The sequence below is a fragment of the Charadrius vociferus genome, unplaced genomic scaffold (assembly GCF_000708025.1).
Source record: "Charadrius vociferus isolate BGI_N301 unplaced genomic scaffold, ASM70802v2 scaffold18, whole genome shotgun sequence".
Classification (NCBI taxonomy): Eukaryota; Metazoa; Chordata; class Aves; order Charadriiformes; family Charadriidae; genus Charadrius; species Charadrius vociferus.
Window position 1 is genome coordinate 274,443 of NW_009649565.1, and position 20,504 is coordinate 294,946.

The window sequence follows — 20,504 nt, forward strand, 5'->3', positions numbered from 1 at the left end:
CCGCGGCTGAGGAGCGTTCATGCCGGCTGACCTCCTTGCGAGCGCGGCGCTCACCGTGCCAGGGGATTGCTCGGTCCTCAGCACCTCCTGCCCGTGCCTCGGTGGCTTCCTGGTGCTCGAGCCATGGGCAGGCAACCCAGCAAAGCCACCGATGTGTGCAGAGGGACACCAGGCACAACTCCCATCGGCCTAGGTGCGAGCACAGGTTGTGCCACCACAGGACCATATCCTTCTCCTCACCGAGACTGAGGACCAGAGGGCTCTGCCTGAGGATAACGGACTCCTTTCAGCCCTGGGTGAGTGTTTCCCAGCAGGTCTGTCTCCTCCAGCCCCTTCCCTTCTGGACCCTAAATAGGAGGTGCGGGAGGACAAGGTGAATGGGCACGGGGAAGGTACATCTGTGCAGCCAGAACCCCCCTGGGTGGGGGGACAGTGGCAGCTCCTCGACCCTCCCCATTATACCCCTCAGTAAAAGCGATGAAGCCGGCAAAAGCAAGACTGAGCAGGGAGAGGCGAGTGAGTCTGGTCCTTCGCTGCTGCTGTGGGAGCAGCCGGGGACTCCCCTCAGCCCCACGGGAACTGGAGGGCTTTTGGGTGAGAGGCAGGAGGGAGGGTTAGGGATGCTGATGCCCTTTGCTATTGCAATTTCCATTTCATCTTGTAAAAACAGTCCTTTCAGCAGTTTCAAATCTGAAGAGGTGCGGGGCTGGGCACGCTACTGCCATCCTAATCCAGGGAGAAACCTGCCCAAGGGTTAAAGTTTGAGCGAATGAGTAAACAAGGCGACTCCTCCTTCCGCACCATGTGAGCGCAGCGAAAGGTCAGGGAACGAAATCATAAACCAGGGCTGCCGCTTCGCAGGAGAAGAGTGCTCTCAGGGCAGGCTCGGAGGCACGATGCATCTCCTGCCAAACTTTTCTTTTGTCACTTGGCTGCTCCTCATCGCTTTCCTTAGCCTCCTGGTCCTGTAAGTAGAGGCTGGTCCTCCAGGGTGACCAGGGAGGAGGAGAAGCCTGTGCCTGCAGCTGGGGAGGGGCTGGGACCATCACCCTCACCGTGAAGCACCCAAGGACTCGGATGAGCATTAAAAACTCATCCTGGGTCCTTCCTCTGCCACCTTGGAGGCAGAGGCGAGGGCTGATAAAGGAGAGGCTCCCCTGTGCCCTCCCCATGGCAGAAGGGAAGGAGGAAGCTGAGCTGGGCTGGGAGGGAAGTAAAAAGGAACTTCTTAATTGTTTTTTGCTTTTCTCAGCAGATCCAAAAGGAGAAGTAACCTCCCTGTTTTTAACCGCAGCAGGCGGTGTTTGGCTGCCAGGGGACAAGGTGTTCCTGGCCGGGCTGGGCTGGGCGAGCTGGGAGCAGGGCAGTGGGTGATGTCTATGTTTGCCCGTGTGCTCATGCCAGCAGAAGCCCCCGTTTAAATAGTTATGTTGGCAAAATTACCCTTTTGCTTATGTCACTCCGGGGAGCTGTAGAGAGCTGTACAGGCAAAAACTTAATTTTGCTGTTATAATTTATGTCCCCGCTCAGCTGCTGTGCTGCTGCGGCTCTACCACCTGAGCATCGCAGTAGGTCTTTGCAAAGACAAACACAAGGGCAGGTCTCGGCTTGAGGACTTAATCCCTCTGAGAACTCTCTTCAGTCACTTGAGTCACAGATCTCTGGTCTGGGGAACTAAATGAGGCCCCTGAATAAAGAGCTGAGGTGCCCAGGTGCACCGTATTTGGCTCCAGCTCCTTTCAGCCATCATCTTAAATCAAAATGTACCCCAAATTGTCTTGTAGCCCAAGTGATCCTGCATTTATTGCAGGAAGAGAGGATCCTCAGCAGGTCTGCTGCTGGCGGCCCATCATTTCAGCTTTCCCTGGGAGACAGGAACCAGCTATTTAAGCTGTTCACTGTGCTCAGGATTAAGAACCTGCTCTTTTCATAGCGTAAATGCATCTAACGTGCTCTTTGCTTGGCAGCTATGGGATATGGCCCTTCCAGACCTTCAAGAAGCTGGGCATTCCCGGACCACAGCCTCTGCCATTTTTTGGAACATTTTTAGAGTACCGGCACGTGAGTACCGGCAGCTGCTGCTCCATAGCTGCCTTAGATTCTTACTTGGAGCTGGTGCTGTTTTTCCCATCCTTTGGCCATTGCTTTCCTCTGCCCTTGATTCAGTCAGATGGAAATGATTCTTTCAGGTAGGAAGCTCTTTGGACACACAGAAAACCCCAGAATTACTTTTAGGGTCTGTTTGACCTGAATGAGGTGTGCTGTGTTTTTCAACAACTAGTTTGTAATTTAAGTTAGTAGTGTCTCCTTGGATTCCTACCTGCTCCCCAGCAGCTGAAGTTATGTTGAAAATAATAAAGAAAAAAAAATATTGGAGAGGTGCCTAAGACTGCTAGTTTCTGAGAACTGCATGTTTCTTTGCGTTATCCCCATGAAGAGGCTGAATTAGCCCCAGCAATGCCCCATCCAGCCACTCGCTGTTGGGCCAGCCGAAGACTAAGCCAGCCAAATAGATTTCGAAGTAAAACTCAAATATTATCAAGTTACCAAACCTTAACAAATAACTAGGTAGTAGCCGGTGCCAGGTAACGGGCTGCAAATGCAGAACAAAATGTGTTCGATTCGATTAAAGAGGTATTTTAGCTTGTGTTTGCTGGGCTTACAGGATGCATGTGGTCTCTTACTAATGGTTTAGTTGATGCATGGCGAGTGTTATGTGTCCCATAAGTTTCATCCTTACACGTAACATCAGTTAAAACCCTAATGGAAACAAAGCAAAACAAAAAAGCCATCATCACTCCGGTTCAGTGACTGCAGTGGAGGATCTCATGAGGACAAGGCAGTAGCAGCTCTAACGTGTTGGGCTGAAGATGAAAGGACACCCTGGGATCTGGCTCTGCCTGCTAACTCTGCTCACGCTAAAACTGTGTACCCTGTCGTACCTTGTCTTCATCACATTTTTAGCTCAGATTGGCTAGTGGAAGTTGAAAGGGCTTTTTTTTTTCTTTCTTTCTTTCTTTTCTCTTTGCTCTCTTTTTTCCCTCCAGTGCAAAGGTCCCCTAAGTGTCTGTGTGACTCTTACGAGCTCCCATGCACCCCCCAAACTCTGCCGCTTACGATGGGGCTGTGGGATGCGCCGCGCTGCCAGCTGTGACCTGCTTTGATCACTCTTCACTGGCAAACTGTTCATTTCGCCTTTCTTCTTTTGCAGGGAGTCCTGAATTTTGATCAGATGTGCTTTGAAAAATACGGTAAAATCTGGGGGTGAGTTTCTTGAGAAAAAAAAACCTGCCTGTTTGGGGTGCTCGGCCACCCCAAAATAGAATGGAAAGAGGTACGTTGCCACCATGTCTCAGCACTGTAATTCCAGCAGTTACAGCTTGGGAAAATCCAGGTTCACCACTGGGAGAATCTCCAGCCGTCTCTCCGAGACTTCTCTCCTGCTGGGATTTCAGCGCCGTGCAGGGCTGGGATGATGGTGGCCAGTTTGGGGGTCGTTTGTTTGCATAAGCTTTGCAAATAGCTTTTTTTTTTCCTTTTCCCTTTTTGGAGCATTAAAAAAACTAAAGAGCAGTGGTAGTAACCTCGGGGTGGGGGAAAATTGCACCGCAGAGAGCCCGGGGAGCTCCCCTCGTCCTCCAACAACCGCCAAATCAGCGCGGCCATCCCTTTATCTCCCAGCTCCAGACTCATCGGTGAGGAAAGGCACCGACCGTTTCCCAACCGCCCTGCCTGCCCAGAAAGCTCCGCTGCTCGGTGTCAAACTGAGCCTCGTGCCTTTGAAGCCGGCTCTTCGTCTGTCTTGAGCAGAAAGCGAGCTGCAGGCTGCCGCCGCGTTTTTCATCTTGCTCCCTGCCTCTCCCGCAGCCGGGGCGCGAGCTGCCTTTCAACCTGCCTCCCCGCTCCCCGCACGGCGCCGGGTTTGTGCCGGGGCCTCTTATCCCGCTTCTCTTGAGAACCTCTCAAACCGAAGCAAAATTGTTGTGCAAAACAAACCCTAGGAGGCCCCGTGAAACCTAGCATGTTTTCTTTTTTTTTTTTTTTCCGACAGATTAAATGTTCTCAAGCCTCTTGAAGGCGGCAGCTTCCCTCGGCTGCGGCCCAAGGCTCCCTGCCCTCTAGTCCACACCGTGGCTTTTAAGTTTTTCTGCCTCTGCTGATTGAAAATGGAGGAGACAGATGAGTTTTCCCCCTCTCGTTGCCTCGTAGGCCAGGCAGGGAAATCTCTCTACCCCGCAGGTAGGCGATGTGGTGTGGGTTCAGTGACTCCAGCTACCAGTTGCAGAAACAGAGCTCCGACAGCCCAAGCGCAGGGGATCAGCGTCGCGGCAAAAGCTGCCTTTTATCTAAACCCACACTGCTTTGGCAACTCTTTAGTACCACAGACGATTGCTAGAAACGCTCATGCTGTCTGCGTTTGGCACTTTCTTTCCCTTTCTCCTGTTTTACTGCATAATAAAACAGTTGCAGCCTCCTCCCTTTGGCTGTTTGGTCAGAGGGGACTCAGCTGGCCCCAACCCTCTGGGCTCGCGCCGTCCATGTGCGCGGCTCCGACCGCAGACGAAGCAGGCTGCTTTTGCTCCAGCTGACCGCGAGCGATGGACTGACTGTGGGTTTCTCTTGGCTCAGGATTTTTGACGGCAGGCAGCCTGTGCTGGCTGTTCTGGACCCCACCCTCATCAAACACATCCTGGTGAAAGAGTGCTATACCGTCTTTACCAATCGCCGGGTAGGTATCTGCTCCCGTGCTTTGCTCTCCAGTACAGAGCACGCGCAGAAAGAAAGAAAGAGTTTTTTCTAGAACAAGAGGAAATGGCTTCAAGTTGCACCAAGGGAAGTTTAGATTCGATATTAGGAAGAATTTCTTTACTGAAAGGGTCGTGAGGCATTGGAACGCGTTACCCAGGGCAGTGGTAGAGTCCCCATCCCCGGAGGTATTTACGGGTCGTGTAGATATAGTGCTCAGGGACGCGGTTTAGTGGTGGGCTGGTCAGTGTTAGGTTAATGATCGGACTAGATCATCTTACAGGTCTTTTCCAATCTAGGAGATTCCGTGATTCCTGGTTTCTGTTCTCCTTCTGTGAGCCCTTCAGCAAGCAGTTGCTCTGTGTTGTGCCCCAGTTTATTGATGGTACCAACAAAAAACTCTGCTAGGCAGGGGTAGAGGCCACCCTGGCTGGGACATTGGGACGTCAGCCTGCATGTACCCTAGGGCTGATGGCATTTATGACTCTTACACTTTTGTTTCCATTTCTGTTGTTTGCTGGTTGAGGTAGAGCTGATGTGACTTAGTGGGTATTTTTTTGCAGTTCTGTCATGTGGGAGAGGGCTGGAAACCTTCACCCATCTCCCTGTATAACCCTGTCCCTTTTTGCTGTTCCTGTGCAGAACTTTGGTCTCAATGGGATCCTGGAGTCGGCCCTCAATGTGGCTGAAGATGAGAAGTGGAAAAGAATTCGCAATGTTCTGTCTCCGACCTTCACCAGCGGGAAGCTGAAGGAGGTAAAGCGGAGGCCGCTGGTGCTTTGCATCAGTGGCCAGAGGAGGACTGGGGCATTTCTGAGTACAAACCTTTCCCTCAAGTGAGGAAGTTGCTCCATTGGTCAAGACCACATCCATTAGCACCTGCTTCGTTGGGTGCAGTTCAGCAACCCAGTGGCTTTCTACCATCATGGGGAGGGGGTCAGGAGAAGGGTATGTAATGGCACACAAGGTGCTGCACACTGAGGCTGTTGGCCCCATGACCTGTATCTCCTTCTTGCTAAGCGTATCGCTCAGACCATGGGTGCCCATTTCCATGTGCTCAGGAGCCACGTTTGCTTCCACCCGGAGCGGATGCTTAGCTGGAATGGGAGCTCAGTGTGGATTTTGGGAGGTGAAGCCTGCTCAATCATAGTCAAATGAGCTCTGTGGACTGGTTAGTAAGATGAGAGAACGCAACATCTGAGGCCTGGAAATGATACCTTCCCCTTGCCTGCCCTTCCTCCGCAAGCCAAAGACTTGGCAAGGCACAGATGGCAGTGCGGAGTTACCCAGCCTTGTTTGGTGGAGGTGAAAGAGTCAACAGTGTCTTCTGCTTTGGTTTGCATTTCAGATGTTCCCTGTCATTACTGACTATGGAGAAAAATTAGTGAAAAACATTGAGAAGAAAGTGGCTAATGATGAGTTCATAAACACAAAGGAGTGAGTAACTGCGTGGGGCTGACAGGAAAGAGTTTGTATTCAGTGTCGGGAAGGGCCCCCGCAGAGAGAGGGTTTGGAGAGCCTTTTCCACGCTGCAGCATAGATCCCTTGTCAATTATGGGCGTGGGCATGGTATGTTCCTCAGCAGTGGGCTGCTTGTGCTGTGCTCTGCTCTAACGGGGTAGCTGTGGCCCGTTTCCCATTTCATTTTACTAGGGATGCATTTTGAGGAACAGGCAGGGCCCATTCCAGAAGCCCCACAAGATGCGGTATTTTTAGATGTAATATTTAGATCCCCTTTTACACATGGAAAACAGAATACTGTCTTTGTTACCCTGGACTGCAGTTCAGTGCTTTCCAACTACAGCCTAGGTTTTTGACGCTGAGAAAAATTGGGGGATAAATGCAATTCGGGAAACGTGGGAAAATATAATGATGGTTACTACCAAATCAGAACAGGACCTACTGTGTTAGGACTCTGCACTGAGTCCTTGATTAAATGAGATTCCCTTTCTCAAGGATTGTTCCTAGATGGGCTCTTATCCACTACACTGGTTGGGTTCATCCCATTCACTCTCTCTTCTTCTCCACCTAGCATTTTTGGAGCCTACAGCATGGACGTGGTGACCAGCACTTCTTTCAGTGTGAATGTTGACTCCATGGGCAATCCCAGTGACCCCTTTGTCACCAACATTAAGAAATTTCTTAAATTCAATTTCCTAAACCCCGTGTTCGTATTCCTAGGTATGACACATCTCATCTCATATAGCCCTGAATCAATGTCAGAGGTGGTGACCACCTACATTTCCTGGTAGCTCCCTTAGTAGCTTTGAGTCCTCTTTGCCATATGGGAGATGCTCAGCACTTTGCAGGATTAGATTCACCCTAGTAGATCTGCAGAAATATTTCCCCAGTGAAACCACAGTCGAGATTTGTATAGCCCGTGTGGGTCTTTGCAGCATCCTCGTACAGGCAGAGATGCAATGGAGACCTTCTCTGTCACAGAGAGCTACACTTAGTGTGGCATTGTGGCCATAGAGTGACATATGGAGGAGATTCGCAAGTGCTATTGCATGCCAGCCATGGTTAGGTAAAAAGAGATCTGAAGGCAACAAAAAGCCATTTTTGGGGTCAGGGTCCCTCTCCTTTCTATGCTTTGTGCCAGTTTTGAGTTTCTTGGGCCCCTTTGGGCTAAAATATGTTGTTCTTTTGTCTCCTTTTAGTGTTGTTCCCCTTCGTTGTCCCAGTGCTGGAAAAGATGAATGTTACTCTATTGCCCTCAAAGGTTATGGACTTCTTCAACGGAGTCTTCATAAAAATGAAGAAGGAGAGGGAAAAGGGCAGCGGCAGGGTGAGTCCAGCCCAGGTGGCCTCTTCTCTTCACTGTGCTGCCCTTCTGAGTGCAGGAGGGACCTGATGACGTCTTCAGAAGCTGTGGCATATCCCCTACTCTCCATAACATCTCCCAGCTCACCAAACATGGGGAGGGTGAGAAACATGCCCTGCCTAGGCCTCCACGTGGAGAAAGTATCTGTGTTCATAGAAGGTCTCCAGTCTGAGAGACACCATGAGCCTTCTGGGGGGGCTATGAATGGAACAGGTGTCTCAACAAGGAGCTTGGCTGGACGAGGTTTGCCTCCTCCCCACCCGCATCTTCTCTGACTGTCTCTTTTTCTTCCCAGAACCGGGTTGATTTCCTGCAACTCATGGTTGACTCGCAGAGCTCACAGGAGAGCTCCAATTCTGCTGAGACTGACTCATACAAATGTACGTCTTGAGATCTGTCCTCCTCTCAGCGGAAAGCATGGTAGTTTCTTGTGCAGTTAAAGGAAGGAAGTAGGAGAGGATTTTAGTCATTAGTCCTATGGGAGATTCGAGGTCTCGGTAGTGGAGCTGTAATGATGCTTATCACACATCAGCCATATTTTGTTATATCCCATTTCCTGGGATGAATCCTGAGGTCTGTTTGTGCAACAAAGAGCAAACAGAATGAATATCTCCTTACTCCCATTTCTTATTTTATCTTCTGTGAAAGCCAGCAATGTTGGCTGTATTTCATAAAGCCCACAAAGCCCATATGCTGCACACACCTTGCACATCTATGAGCTCATCTCTGTTCCTCATCTTTGGTAAAATGATAGATTTAGAAAATAACGGTTCAGCCAAGGCATAGTCCCCATCCATCAGCCTCAGTCAAGGCAGGATGCTTGCAAACTTCTGAGGTGTGGGGAGAGGGTATTTGTACGACACCCTGCACGGCATCCTGGCGGCACTGGGACACTACTGCGCTACCAGCGTTAAGTCCTGTGTTCTCCTTATTACCACTGCCACATCATGCTCAGGGCTACTAATCCCTCGGCAGTGCGAGGCTCACCTCATGGCTTAGAGGAGCCGCCGGACATCTCTTCATCTCTAACTTTTCCTGGCACGTGCCCTTATTTTTTTTTGGCCCAGGAGCATGGTCCCAGAAGATAGCAGAGAGTCAGGCTCAGGCTGCACGTGCCTTGACTGTGTTCTTAAAGAAAGCAACATAACACTGCTGATCCTGACAGCAGTTTTCTGGCTGTACAACAGCGCAAGATCCACCCCTTTGTGGTACCAGAAGGTTAGCTGGATATTTCTTTTACCAACTGTCAAGTAGTTATGAATAGTGTTACCTAGACTGACGAGTGGGAACCTGAATTCCCAAGGGGTAATTACTGTAGTTTTCAGCTTCTTGCATGTGCTTTTGTGCCTCTTTTCAGCATTAAGCGATGAAGAAATCCTGGCCCAGGCTCTTATCTTTGTCTTTGCTGGTTATGAGACCACCAGCTCTACCCTCAGCTACATATCGTATAACCTGGCCGTCCACCCGGATGTGCAGCAGCAACTCCAGGATGAGATTGATGCAAACCTGCCCAACAAGGTAAGGGAGAGTGGGGAGATGATGGGGTTGTTCCCGCCTGTGCCTTGTAGACCCTGAGCCAACAACCAGGTTGGAAATAAAACAGAATGGAGGGAGTGCTGGCACTGAGGTTTCCCCTCCCCTGGTCTCTGATGCCTGAAGGGGACGCACTGCGGGGGTGTTGGGGTGGGGGTTGAAGTCCTATGTTTGTTGCCATCCTGATTCCTCTCCCCAGGCTGCTCCCACGTACAATGCCATCATGCAGATGGAGTACCTCGATATGGTGGTGAATGAAACCCTCCGGCTCTTCCCTGTCGGTGGCCGGATTGAGAGGGTCTGCAAGAAAACAGTGGAGCTCAATGGTGTGACTATTCCAAAGGGCATGGTGGTCATGATCCCAGCCTACGTGATGCAGCGTGACCCGGAGTACTGGCCAGAGCCAGAGGAATTCAGGCCTGAGAGGTGAGGGCCAGGCGGGGGGCAATAGCTGCGTGCCCAACCTCAGCCCTGGTAATGGAAATGGCAGCGAAAGTTGGGAATGCATGATTATAACATTTAAATTAGGCATTTATCATTGTCTGACATCTAGTCCCAGCATTACCGTGAGGGGAGTTTTATGATCTACATCCATAAACTGTGCATGGAATTTAATTAACTGTATTGAAGGGAGCGACAGTGAGAGCAGCTCCCAGCAGCTGTAACACTGAGGGGTTTATGGCCAGATATTAAAACAAGAGCCGTTGGGTGACTGGCACGGTGCCGTGCAAACCAGCAGTGGAAGGGCAAAGACGGGTAGAAATAAAACTTAATTTTTCAACTCAAGTTATGGAACAATCCTTGCTTAGGAGTCTCTGTCAGACCCTGCAAAGTGAGGCAATAGCCCAAGGCAGACCTGGGAGACCCTGGGCCTGCTAGCCTTCAGGTGGCCACAAAGACGTTGAGGGTTGGTCCAGAGAGAGCAGGACCAGATCTGTGCCCTTGCACCAGGAGTTGAAGTACCCCTGGTAGCTAACCCCAGTGTGGGGTTGTGGTGACCTTTGGGACAACATGTGGCGGCAGTATCAGGCAAAAGTTAGGGAGGGAGCTGGGTGCTGCTGAAATCACCTATGGACACCTGTGGTCACCTTGTGTAGAATGCAGAAGGAACCACCCAAATGGGAGTACTCTGGCAATGGGCAGTTTATACCCATTGCTCCAGTAGCTGCATCCTAACTCCAGTTGGCAAACTGGGCATGGGTAGATGGACAGGAGCTCTTTAGGGCTCACTTGCTTTGCTGGGAGTTCATCAGAGGGATGTGCTGGTGTCTCAGTAGCGAGATACTTCACTGCTGACTTAGCATGGCTGAGGTTTGTACCTGGACCCCATGCACCGGGAATGAAAAGCTTTCTGACATGAAAACTAACTGATCACTAAGAAGTATTACTGAAAATGCTCAGTGCCAAATTTCTCTGTGAAGCTGATTGTTCTTCCCTGTTTTTCATGATGAGGAGAGGAATGGCTGGCGTGGCTCAAAAGCAACCCTCCCTTTAGTCACGCAGGGGGAGAACGTCTTTGTGTTCGCCCAGTCCTTTGATCGAAAGGGAAGACGTGAAGCTGTAGACCTGTGTGTTTTAGGGTTTGAAATCTGGGTTCAGTTTTTGAGCTGAGAGGGAGTTCTGAGAAAAGAGTAGTTATGAGATCTATTAGCATATTTCAGGTATTCCCTGTTCACCTGATGCACCTGGAGATGCACAGCCAACTCCAAGCAGCGGGATAAAAGCAGAGGCATGAGGCATCTATTGAGACAGAAATAAGGGACTTAGCTGGGTTCTTCTAATACGCACAGAAACACAAAAAGCTTTTGCCTTCCCAGGCTCCTCATCACTTCAGATCTGAAAGCTGGCACATCCTGCAACAGTAGCTCTTTCTAACACTTTTTTTTTTTTTTTTGTTATCAGGTTCAGTAAAGAGAACAAAGAGTCTATCGACCCCTACACCTTCCTGCCGTTCGGGGCTGGCCCCAGGAACTGCATAGGAATGAGGTTTGCTCTCCTCACTCTGAAAGTGGCTGTGGTCGTCCTGTTGCAAAACTTCTCGTTCAGAACCTGCAAAGACACTCCGGTGAGGATATGGGGTGATGTGGTTCGTTGTCCACCCTTTAGTCCCACTGAGACAGTCCTCGGCGCTCCCTTTTGCCTACATCTCCGGACAAACAGGGAACTGTCTCACGTGCACATTAAATGCCTCTCTTCCCCAGGGAGTTCAGAGACCACTCCACCTTGCCTGCAGACTTGGGTTTTACTACTTCAAACAGTGATCAGGGAGGAAGGTTTCACTGTGGATTAGAGAGGCATATGGGAATAACTGTATTTAAATCGTCTCAGTTAATTTAAATGGTTCACCACAAGTTGCTGATACATTTTTTTAAGCCTCTGCAGAAGCGAATTTAATGTTGGTGGAATATAGAATCATAGAATGGTTCAGGTTGGAAAGGCCCTTGAAGATCATCAAGTCCCGACCCCCCCTGCCATGGGCAGGGACACCTCCCACCAGCCCAGGTTGCCCAAGGCCCCGTCCAGCCTGGCCTTGAACACCTCCAGGGATGGGGCCTCAACAACCTCTCTGGGCAACCTGGGCCAGTGCCTTACCACCCTTAAAGTGAAAACCTTCTTCCTAGTGTTTAATCTAAACCTGCCCTCTTCCAGTTTAAAGCAAAAGGCCCTGTCACTACATGCCCTCGTAAAAAGTCCTTCCCCAGCTCTCCTGTAGGCCCCCTTTAGGGACTGGAAGGCCGCAATAAGATCTCCCCAGAGCCTTCTCTTCTCCAGGCTGACTATGTCAGGCTGAAATCCCTGAAATCCTCTACCCTTCTTTGGGTGCACCTAAGTTGTGGGGTGCTCAGTCCCCCACGGTTCCCTGCCATTCTGCCTTGACCCAGCGTAGGAAGACCCCACAAGTTGCAGGCCCTGCAAGACGGGGCTGTTTGACTTAAAGTAAATGCAATGGCTGTTGGAAATTATACGTCAAGCAAGCCCTCCTGAAAGCGTGGCAACTCCCTCTGACTCAGAGGCAGGTCACACAATGTTTGGTGTTTGTTTCGACCCCCGAACCGGCTTTCTTCATCCAGTGCTGCAAAAGGCTGTGCCGTTAATACATCTCCTTCACAAGGCGAGCTTGGGAAATCAGAGCAGAGGGGGCAGCGAGTGTATTCAAAGGACATTTGTTGTAAGAAACAGAAAAATCCTTATTAAATTATGACTTGGCACGAGTGCTCAGATGGAATCTCTGCAGATTCAGATTGCAACTCAACTAGTAACCTGGAGGTGAAAGACTGTAATAGTCCATTAACAATGCAGTGACCTATCCACCCTCCCCCAACTCTAATGACATTTTTCTAGTCCTCTGCAATCCATAAAATTGATTCTTTTTATAACTGCCTTTAATTAAAAGGAGACAAGTTAAATATGTATTGTATTATTGGTGCCCATAGGTTTATGGGGCTCTTTCAGTCCTTTTTTCTACAGAAGATGTCATGTACATCAGATTAGAGCAGGAGGGAAAAATTCATGCTGGAACATCCCTTTGGAATACGTATATGGAAGCTGCAGCCTCCTCTCACTCCTCCACTGATGGCACATTGGGCTCTGAGCCACATTGCTTAAATTGCCTGAAACAAAGCTTACTGGGATATGGGGTTTTTAACGCAGCTTGTCAGGCTGGGCGTGTATTGCCCTTGTCCTGATGGGGAGAAGGAGAGCTGGGATACGAGCAGGATCGAATTGATGGAGGGGACTTGGTAAAACATCCTTCCCTCCCCTGCAAGTTGACTCCCTCCAACCCCAGTTTTAAATGTTCTTTTTATTGAGGTTTCCAGCCCACCCCAGGGGAGCCCATCGCTTTTCTGTGTGAGGATGCTTTTTCTTCGGTACTCAGTTTGAGCAGCAATCTTAGTTTCGCTACTTCCTGGAGAGCTTATTGCTCCTCCAGCTCCCATTACGATCCAGTTCCCCTTAGCGCTGACACACTTCCACGTTAAACAAAATGGCACTGCGTGCCCCTCCTCAGCCGTGGCTCCCCGGGTGGGTTTTTGCTGCTTTTCCCTCCATGTGCAGCCTGTTGATCGGTGCACCGAGCTCTCCCTACCATGCCATGTGAAAGTCAGAATTCACTAACCAGTTTATTACAGAGCTGAGGGCTATTAAACCCCAGCTCGTAGCTGTTTTGCATAAGCAACAGTGATAGTCCTGCTACAAGAACATCTATCTGTAAGTTAGGAAATGCGTTGAAAACAAGGGGTGGCTGAGATGTATGTGGGCTGTAGGGGTCCCATCGGTATTATGACTGTCCTTTTCCCAGCTTACATGGCTATTTTGTTGGGGTTTTTTTTCCCTTCTGCTCAAGGTCCCGCTGGTTCTGGACACGAAAGGCTTCATTCAACCGAAGAAGCCCATCGTCCTGAAGATGGTCCCCAGAGCCCATGCTGATCTGAAGAACTGAAAGACGCAGGAACAGATCAGAGACTCTTGTTTGATGGTGCCTCCTCTAAGTCTTAAAAGGAGACCCAGATTGATGTGCGTGCTGTAGAAATGTCCGTGGCACAAACCCCCATTTCACAACAAGGTTTTAGGGGCTTGGTGCAGGATAATTACATGAGCATTATCCTAATGAAAATTAGCCCCAGATCCCGCTGTCCCCGATCACAATAGGCATTTTGCGAGACCATTTGCACTCAAGTTATTTGGGCGTTTTTTTTCTCTCTCCCTCTGAAGAAGCACTTTTCTAAGCAATTTGATTCCAGACACTGTCAGTCTCTTCTGGCAGTGTAATTTAAATCAAGATAGGGAGAGCAAATTGCACATAGTTAAGTAATGCTACCATCGCTCCTGTTCCTACTGCCTGCTGGGTGACTCTGTACGTCTTCTGGTTTTATTCTCCCGGGAATGCAGAGTTGTCCAGGACTATTTCCTCAGCTGTGTGCTCTGACCCTGACAAGTGTTAAAGTGGTCACATCCTTGCAGGAATGAATGCCTGTGGCAAATTTTCTGATGCTGATTTATTAAGCTTTTCTTTTTTGATGGCTTTTGTGTGATGTGGATTGCAGATGAGTTAATTGGAGGAGCCCAGAGACAAGCAGTTACCCCTAATGACTGGAGATGTGCAGAGCCGGAGAGAAGTGCCCCTCATGTGTTTCCTGATGGTTTGCTTATTTTACCGCGGGTGTGCAGCCATCTCCCATAGAATGGATTGTCAACACAGGCACCAGCTATGGTGCTATCATGACACCTTTTAGTCTCCGATTTCTATTAGGCCACTGTAAGACCAACTTAACTGAATTAATAATGATGCTGAGTGCAGCACTTAGAGCCTTCAGACATCCTGGAGAACCCTAGTCTGGAAGAAAGGTGTTGCCTTTGGCGATTGTGTGCTGGAAAGTCTTGCCGGACTTTGTCATTTTGTGTAGATTCTGGAAGACCTGTATGCTCACATTTCATATTATTCCTCCAGAAACTGCTACTGGAGGGGTAACCGCAATAAAAAGCTCCCTTACCTCTTCTGTAACCAACTGATGCCAGTCTCTGATTCTGTTCTTTCCTCTGTACACAAGTGAACCCATCTGTAGGTCTCATAAGCCATTGGACAGACAACGACGCGGTCTCATCACCTCTCCCAGCTGGGCTTCCTCGATTCTTTGGTGGGATCCTCAAAGGATCTCCCTCTGCCTCAAAAATCGGTGCCACAGAGTGGAGATAGAAGTTCTCTTTCGTGATTCATTCTTCCACTGGCCTTGTAGCACCACAACTCACTGAGAGTGTGGTCTTGCCAGTCTCAGCCAAGCATTTGTCTTTCTGGGAAAGTAGAGGGGTTTGATTCCAGCGTCTGCTCCATGCTGCAAACCAGTTGACCTCCTGCTGGCTTCAAAGTGCTCTCCACGCTCTCTCCTAAATACTTCATTCACCTGCTTCAGCATACCCTTCCGCAGGAGGATGTCTTCTGCTTCCAAGCTGTCAGATTTCAGTGCCGGGTGAAATACTTGCATGTGCATATACATCTAACCCAGTCACAACCATGTATCATGCTGCTTGCATTCCTGGAGGATGAAAACTCATTATATCTTGAATGAATCCAAGTCACTATCCTATGTGTATCATCAGTAGTAAGAGCTGCTTCTGGAGATGTGGAGTTTGAGATACCTCAGCCCGAAATAAATGGCTGAGCAGAGCCATTGATGGTGTGGAGTGGTTATCATCGTAAAATTGGGTTTAGCAACTTCAGTCACTACACAGCAGTTTTTATGTTTCTTTTATATTCTTATGTATAGATAGATATATTATTATATATACTTTTTTATTTTCTTTCTGTATTTTTGAGGAATTGAGTAGAAAACCCCAAAAAGCATGTAATAACCTTTCTGCAGTAGATGAAATTCCCCAGTTAAAGACACCCTTGACTGGAAGTGTAGGGGAAGAGTAAGGCTGCTTCTCTAGAGAGTCACCGATGTGCTGGGTGAGAGGGTTAGAAAATTCCCAGCAGCTCAGGCAGCCACAGCTTCCCCTTCCACCTTCATAACCTGCAGCAGTGCAGCTCCTTTCTGCCACCAGTGTCCAAAAGCGACAGTTTGTCTTCGCTTTCAGCTGTCACTGTCCCCTTTTTTAAAGCCACGGCACTGCGTTTGACTGTGATGGCACCTCTCAGGGGAGAACGACAAAATATAGAAGCAGTCAGAGCCCTGGAGAACAAACAGCCGCAAAGTGCCTCACCCTCACAGCGGTTCACAAAAAGGGGCATGGAAAATCCTCAGGTCTCTGCCTTGAGAGGTGACCGAGAAGATGAGGGTGACAAAGTCACGCACAGTGTCACAGGTCAGGGATGAATTAATAACCTTGCTGGAGCGAAGGCCGTAGCTTGCCCAGTGGCAGCGAGGGAAGGGTTTTGCCTCCTCGTTCCACGCCTGTGTTGGAATTAATCACTCACATACAAATGTCAACACTACGGAAAACATCCTTCAGGATAATCTCTCTCGCAAAGCCGCTTAACATTTTGGTAATATACAGTTCACTTGCAGGTGTCAAAGGATTTCAGCCTCTCTCATCTCTGTTCAAAGGCATCTTCATCTGCCGGCGCCCCACGCCGATGAAGGGGGCGAGCAGGCTGCTGTGACGGGCAACGCCGACGCACCCGCGGAGAGACCGACCGGTGCACGCACTGCTCCGTCTCCCGGTACCTGCACGGCATTCTGGCAAGGGTCAAAACGATGCCAAGGCGTGGCAAATCTCATCTTCATTTCACTGAATTCAGTCGTGTAGAGAGCGGACACCTTCGCCGGGTCCCACTTGCCTTAGAGGGAGGTTTGCCACCAGATTTTGGCTTCGTGGAGCGGCTGGGGAGGGACCTCGCAGAGGGGAGTTGCTCAGATGCTGGGAGTGTTCCAGCAGGCGCAGTACATGGGACACTGCTGCTTGGCTTTATTCCAGCTCCTTGGGGGCTATTCCAGATATTTGGGGGGAGCTATTTGGGGGGATGTTCTGTGTCAACCCTTTCTGGTCCTATTTCCAGAGGTGATGAACATGCCCGGCTCCTCTGTAGCCAGAGGGAAATAAAGTTGTGCTCTTGCACAGCCGTGTGCCTCAGTTTACCTGCATGTAAAACTTTTTGAAAAAATATTTACAGTTAGGCAAAAGCGAACTTTTGCATGCGTCTACCCTGTGCCATGCTTTGATTCAGATCACAGCAAGGTCTCAGAGGGAGCAAATGGGTTTCCTCTTGGATGACACCAAAGCAGAAGCGCTTCCGGAGCTCATCTAAGGTTGGAACAGGCTGCCCAGGGAAGTGGTTGAATCACCACCCCTGCAGGTATTTAAAAGACAGGTAGACGTGGTGCTTAGGGACATGGTTTCATGGTCTTTAGCGTTAGGTTAATGGTTGGACTCAATGATCTTAAAGGTCCCTTCCAACCTAGATGATTCTGTGATTCTACAACATGCTCCAGCTGCTGACAGCTGGAAGCAAGTCCTCTACTCCCCCTAAAAAAACACATGGGATGAATATAGTGCCCTCAACACCAACTCCTTTGCTCTGCGTATCCCTCTCCTGTAGCACAGCACCGCTTCCCACTGCAAACACAGCTTCAGCTTAGCAACAGCTCCTTCTGTAAGGATAGTCCACCACCAAGTTGCACCATTCAAATCTGGTCCCATTCACCCGGGCTTCGATTATTTAGGCTTGTTCCAAGCGAGAGCACCCACTTGCACTTAACCTGGTGCTCACTCATTGAAGTGGTATCACTGCTGGGCTTCACACGCTCCCGGGTGCTTCGTTGGCTCTCGGTCCTCTCCCATCGCTGTGCGCGCCGGCGAGCAGGAGGTCCCTGGGCCGGTCCTGGGTAGCATGGTCGTGCCTGCCACAATTTGCAAGAGGCCTGGAACTTTCCTGACCCTGACCCAGGCTTGCATAGAGGTTGTCCGTATTATTGCTGCTGTGCTGGACTGGACCTGCTGCTGAAGAGAGACAGGCCTCCAGACACCCTTATTGAATGCTCGATTCAGTTAAAATCGATGGAATAATCAGCCCACGGAGTCTGATGAAAGGTCAGGAAGCAGTGGGGTTTTTTCCTGCAGCAGCTTTGGTCCTGAGCTCTTGTTTTAGTGCAAGGATTGCAAGCAAAAGCACTTCAGCAGGTAGGTTACAAAAGTGTTAGGAGTGGTGGTATTAAGCTGACATGTAACAAGTGCATAACAAGGTCTCCTGAAACAGAGAGGTAAATTCTTTGCGGTGCTCATTTCTCGGACAACTCAAAAACAAGCCGTTGATGGACACGGCGCAGGCTGGGCTGGCGTCCTGCAAGGCAAAACACAGAAGATCCTCGAAGAGTAGCCCACTGGCATGGAGGAGGTAGAGGATGTCAGGAGAAGGGGTGCTGAACCTCGGGATGGGACTAGGTGGGATGAATCCCACTTTCTCACCCCATTTCATCTCACGGCCCCAAATTTCTACCCCTCCCAGCCTCTCCCCACCTGTATGTGACACAGAGGCACCTCTGTGGCTCCTCAGTCCCTCGTGTGCCAGCAGCAGCCATCTGCAGTGTCCAAGGACACAGCAATGGGAGGACCAGTCTTTACCTCTCTAATCACTCAGGCACACGTCTGTATCAGCTGGACACTCTACATACCCTGGACTGCATTTGCAGAAAGACTTTGATCTCTCATTTTTAAGCCCAGCCATTCATTCCCCCCCAGAGCTAAGGTAAACGGCGGCGATGCAGCTTCGGCGGATTCAAGGTTTCAAGTCAAACAGCAGTCGTTTAACCACTCTTTTAAGTTTCGTATCATTTGAATGTCATATGTCAAACTGATGCTACTTCCACCAAAGGCAAATAGATGTTTATTCCCCTCGCAGCTGGCCAGCAGTCTGACATTCATTACTGGAGCCTTGCAGCTGCCAGGGATTGAAGCTACCTGTAGGAGCGTGTCTATCAAAGCCTTCCACCTCTTAAGGGTTATTCCCTGTAATATCAGTTCATACGTTTTAGTTCAGGCTCATTTTACAGCTGCCGTAGGTTTACAGTTGTTTTTTCCTATGTCTGGGCAAGGTCAGGCAGTGTTTTTTGCCCATTTCCTCCAAAATTATGTCGTTACCTCATTTTTCATGGCTTCTCCTGGGCTCAGACTCGCCATCAGTGTGCACCAGCCCCTGAGGTTTATGATGTGAACGTTCCTCTGCTTGGTCTTATGGCTGTGGGCAGCTGCCAACCCACAGGACCACAGCGCTGGTGGCCCAGCTGTGGCGTCTTGATGCAGCTCCAGCCCTCCCCGGGGCACTGCGGATTCTGTTTCTGGGGAGTAAGTTTATGGATGAAATACCTGTTATTTTCCAGCTTATTGGGCATTAAACTGTTCAATTTGCTGCAGAGAATTTTACAAGGGGGGAGGGGGAAAAAGACAACAGAGATGATCAGCTTAGTTTGCATTTAGACATTGTCCTCAATGTCACAGAGCAATTTACACCTGTACGAAGAGTCTGTGGAGTTATATTGAATCAGACCTGGAGCACTTACAGCCACTTTGCATGAGCATAAATGATAACATAAGGTGCAAAGGAAACAGCCAGCCGGACAATTACAGAGCGTCTTCACACGCCTTATTAATCCTCATTACAGCCCTCTGTGCCGAGGCTCGGCATCTTCCCTTCCCCGACAAGGGCCGGTGAGGCTGTGGAGCCAATTTAGCCACCTGCCAAACTTGCATTTTCTGACTGCTGGTATCAAAGTGTCCTTGCTCCTGGAGAGCTGGATGCTCCTTGCCAACGTCTGAGATGCATCTTGCTAAATTACAGTGATGGAGATCACAGCTGCCTCCTGTCCTGCCAGGCTTCTGAGCAACGTGTGACGTTATGCTGAACTATAAGTATGTCTTTTTGTCTTTTTTTTTTTCCCCCTAAGTTTACGTCCATAGGTATCTCAGGAAGGATTTGGGTGATGTTCATCTGAAAGACCATGACCTCAGCTCCTTGCCTGAGCTGATACGCCCATGAAACAGGTCTGCATGCTGTGTGTGTGCATGCAGGCTCGCGAGCCTCAGGACGCAGGGAAACGGTTTAAAACAGGATTATTCAGCCGCTCTTGGAGCTAGAGGCTGGAAGCATCGCCGGCACGTGTGTGAGCTGTGCCTGTGCACTCAGGTTAACGACCCAATATACAGCTGCCAGCATCGCTCTGTATCTACAGTAACATTTCACGAGCAGTATCATTGTTTGCCGTAGCTCTCACGTTTATGTCTGATACTGAAACTCCTTAAAAGAGAACGGCTACCCAGTGTTTCTCAGCACTCCCAGAGCTCTCACCCCGTTTCCCATTTGGAGCATCCTCCTTAAAAGCCGGCAGACCCGAACTTTTCCCGCTGAAGATGACGAGAAAGACCTGGCGAGTTCTGAGCTACGCAGGCAGGAGACAGCCTGAATAGTTAGACCGGTTGTATGCAGTTGAGAGCTTGGCTGTCTAATGTTCTTTCTGGGAATCTTATTAATGTTATCTTATTATTTCATAATAGATATAACCCGTGTGCTAGTGCTGGCAGGCTGTAATTGGGCCTTGCCAGGGAATTACTCATATTTTTCATTCTTGAAGGAATGAAGAGCGTATTCGGTTATGCTAACGACCTCATTTGTGTGGATTCCATTCACTTGATATGTCTCGCTCGTGAAGTATTACAGCTAGAGCGATGATTTCTCACTCAAAGTAAACGTCGGAGTGTCTCGAAGCAGATGCTTTCCTCTCCAGATGCTGCACGGATGCCTCAGCCGTCTTTGCCTCTCCTTCGGCAGCTGCACGCTTGCCCAAAGGTGGGGGTTTTTTTGCAGAACATGTTTTGCTGATGGTGATGCACATCTTTCCTCCTCGGTGTCTCGGGGTGCTGCGGGAGATGTGGAGCTCTTTGAAACGGGGATGGGGGGAAATATTGGGTA

The 20,504-nt window shown here is 49.6% G+C and overlaps 1 protein-coding gene across 1 annotated transcript; it reads left to right on the top strand.

The window, feature by feature from the left end:
• The first annotated feature begins 896 nt into the window (after positions 1-896).
• On the top strand, positions 897-13,544 carry LOC104290883 (cytochrome P450 3A24-like). Its single transcript, XM_009890055.1, has 13 exons — positions 897-967; positions 1,968-2,061; positions 3,212-3,264; positions 4,630-4,729; positions 5,389-5,502; positions 6,095-6,183; positions 6,779-6,927; positions 7,407-7,534; positions 7,866-7,950; positions 8,928-9,088; positions 9,303-9,529; positions 11,006-11,168; positions 13,449-13,544. The coding sequence occupies exons 1-13, from the start codon at positions 897-899 to the stop codon at positions 13,542-13,544; spliced, it is 1,530 nt and encodes a 509-aa protein (XP_009888357.1).
• Positions 13,545-20,504: the final 6,960 nt, after the last annotated feature.

What these genes read in the sequence shown, in the direction of transcription:
- LOC104290883 (XM_009890055.1), top strand. Translation starts at nt 897, where the DNA reads ATGCATCTCCTGCCAAACTTTTCTTTTGTCACTTGGCTGCTCCTCATC. An exon ending in CATTTTTAGAGTACCGGCAC is followed by an intron (nt 2,062 to 3,211) that starts GTGAGTACCGGC and finishes CTTCTTTTGCAG; the next exon opens with GGAGTCCTGAATTTTGATCA. An exon ending in GGGAAAAGGGCAGCGGCAGG is followed by an intron (nt 7,535 to 7,865) that starts GTGAGTCCAGCC and finishes TTTTCTTCCCAG; the next exon opens with AACCGGGTTGATTTCCTGCA.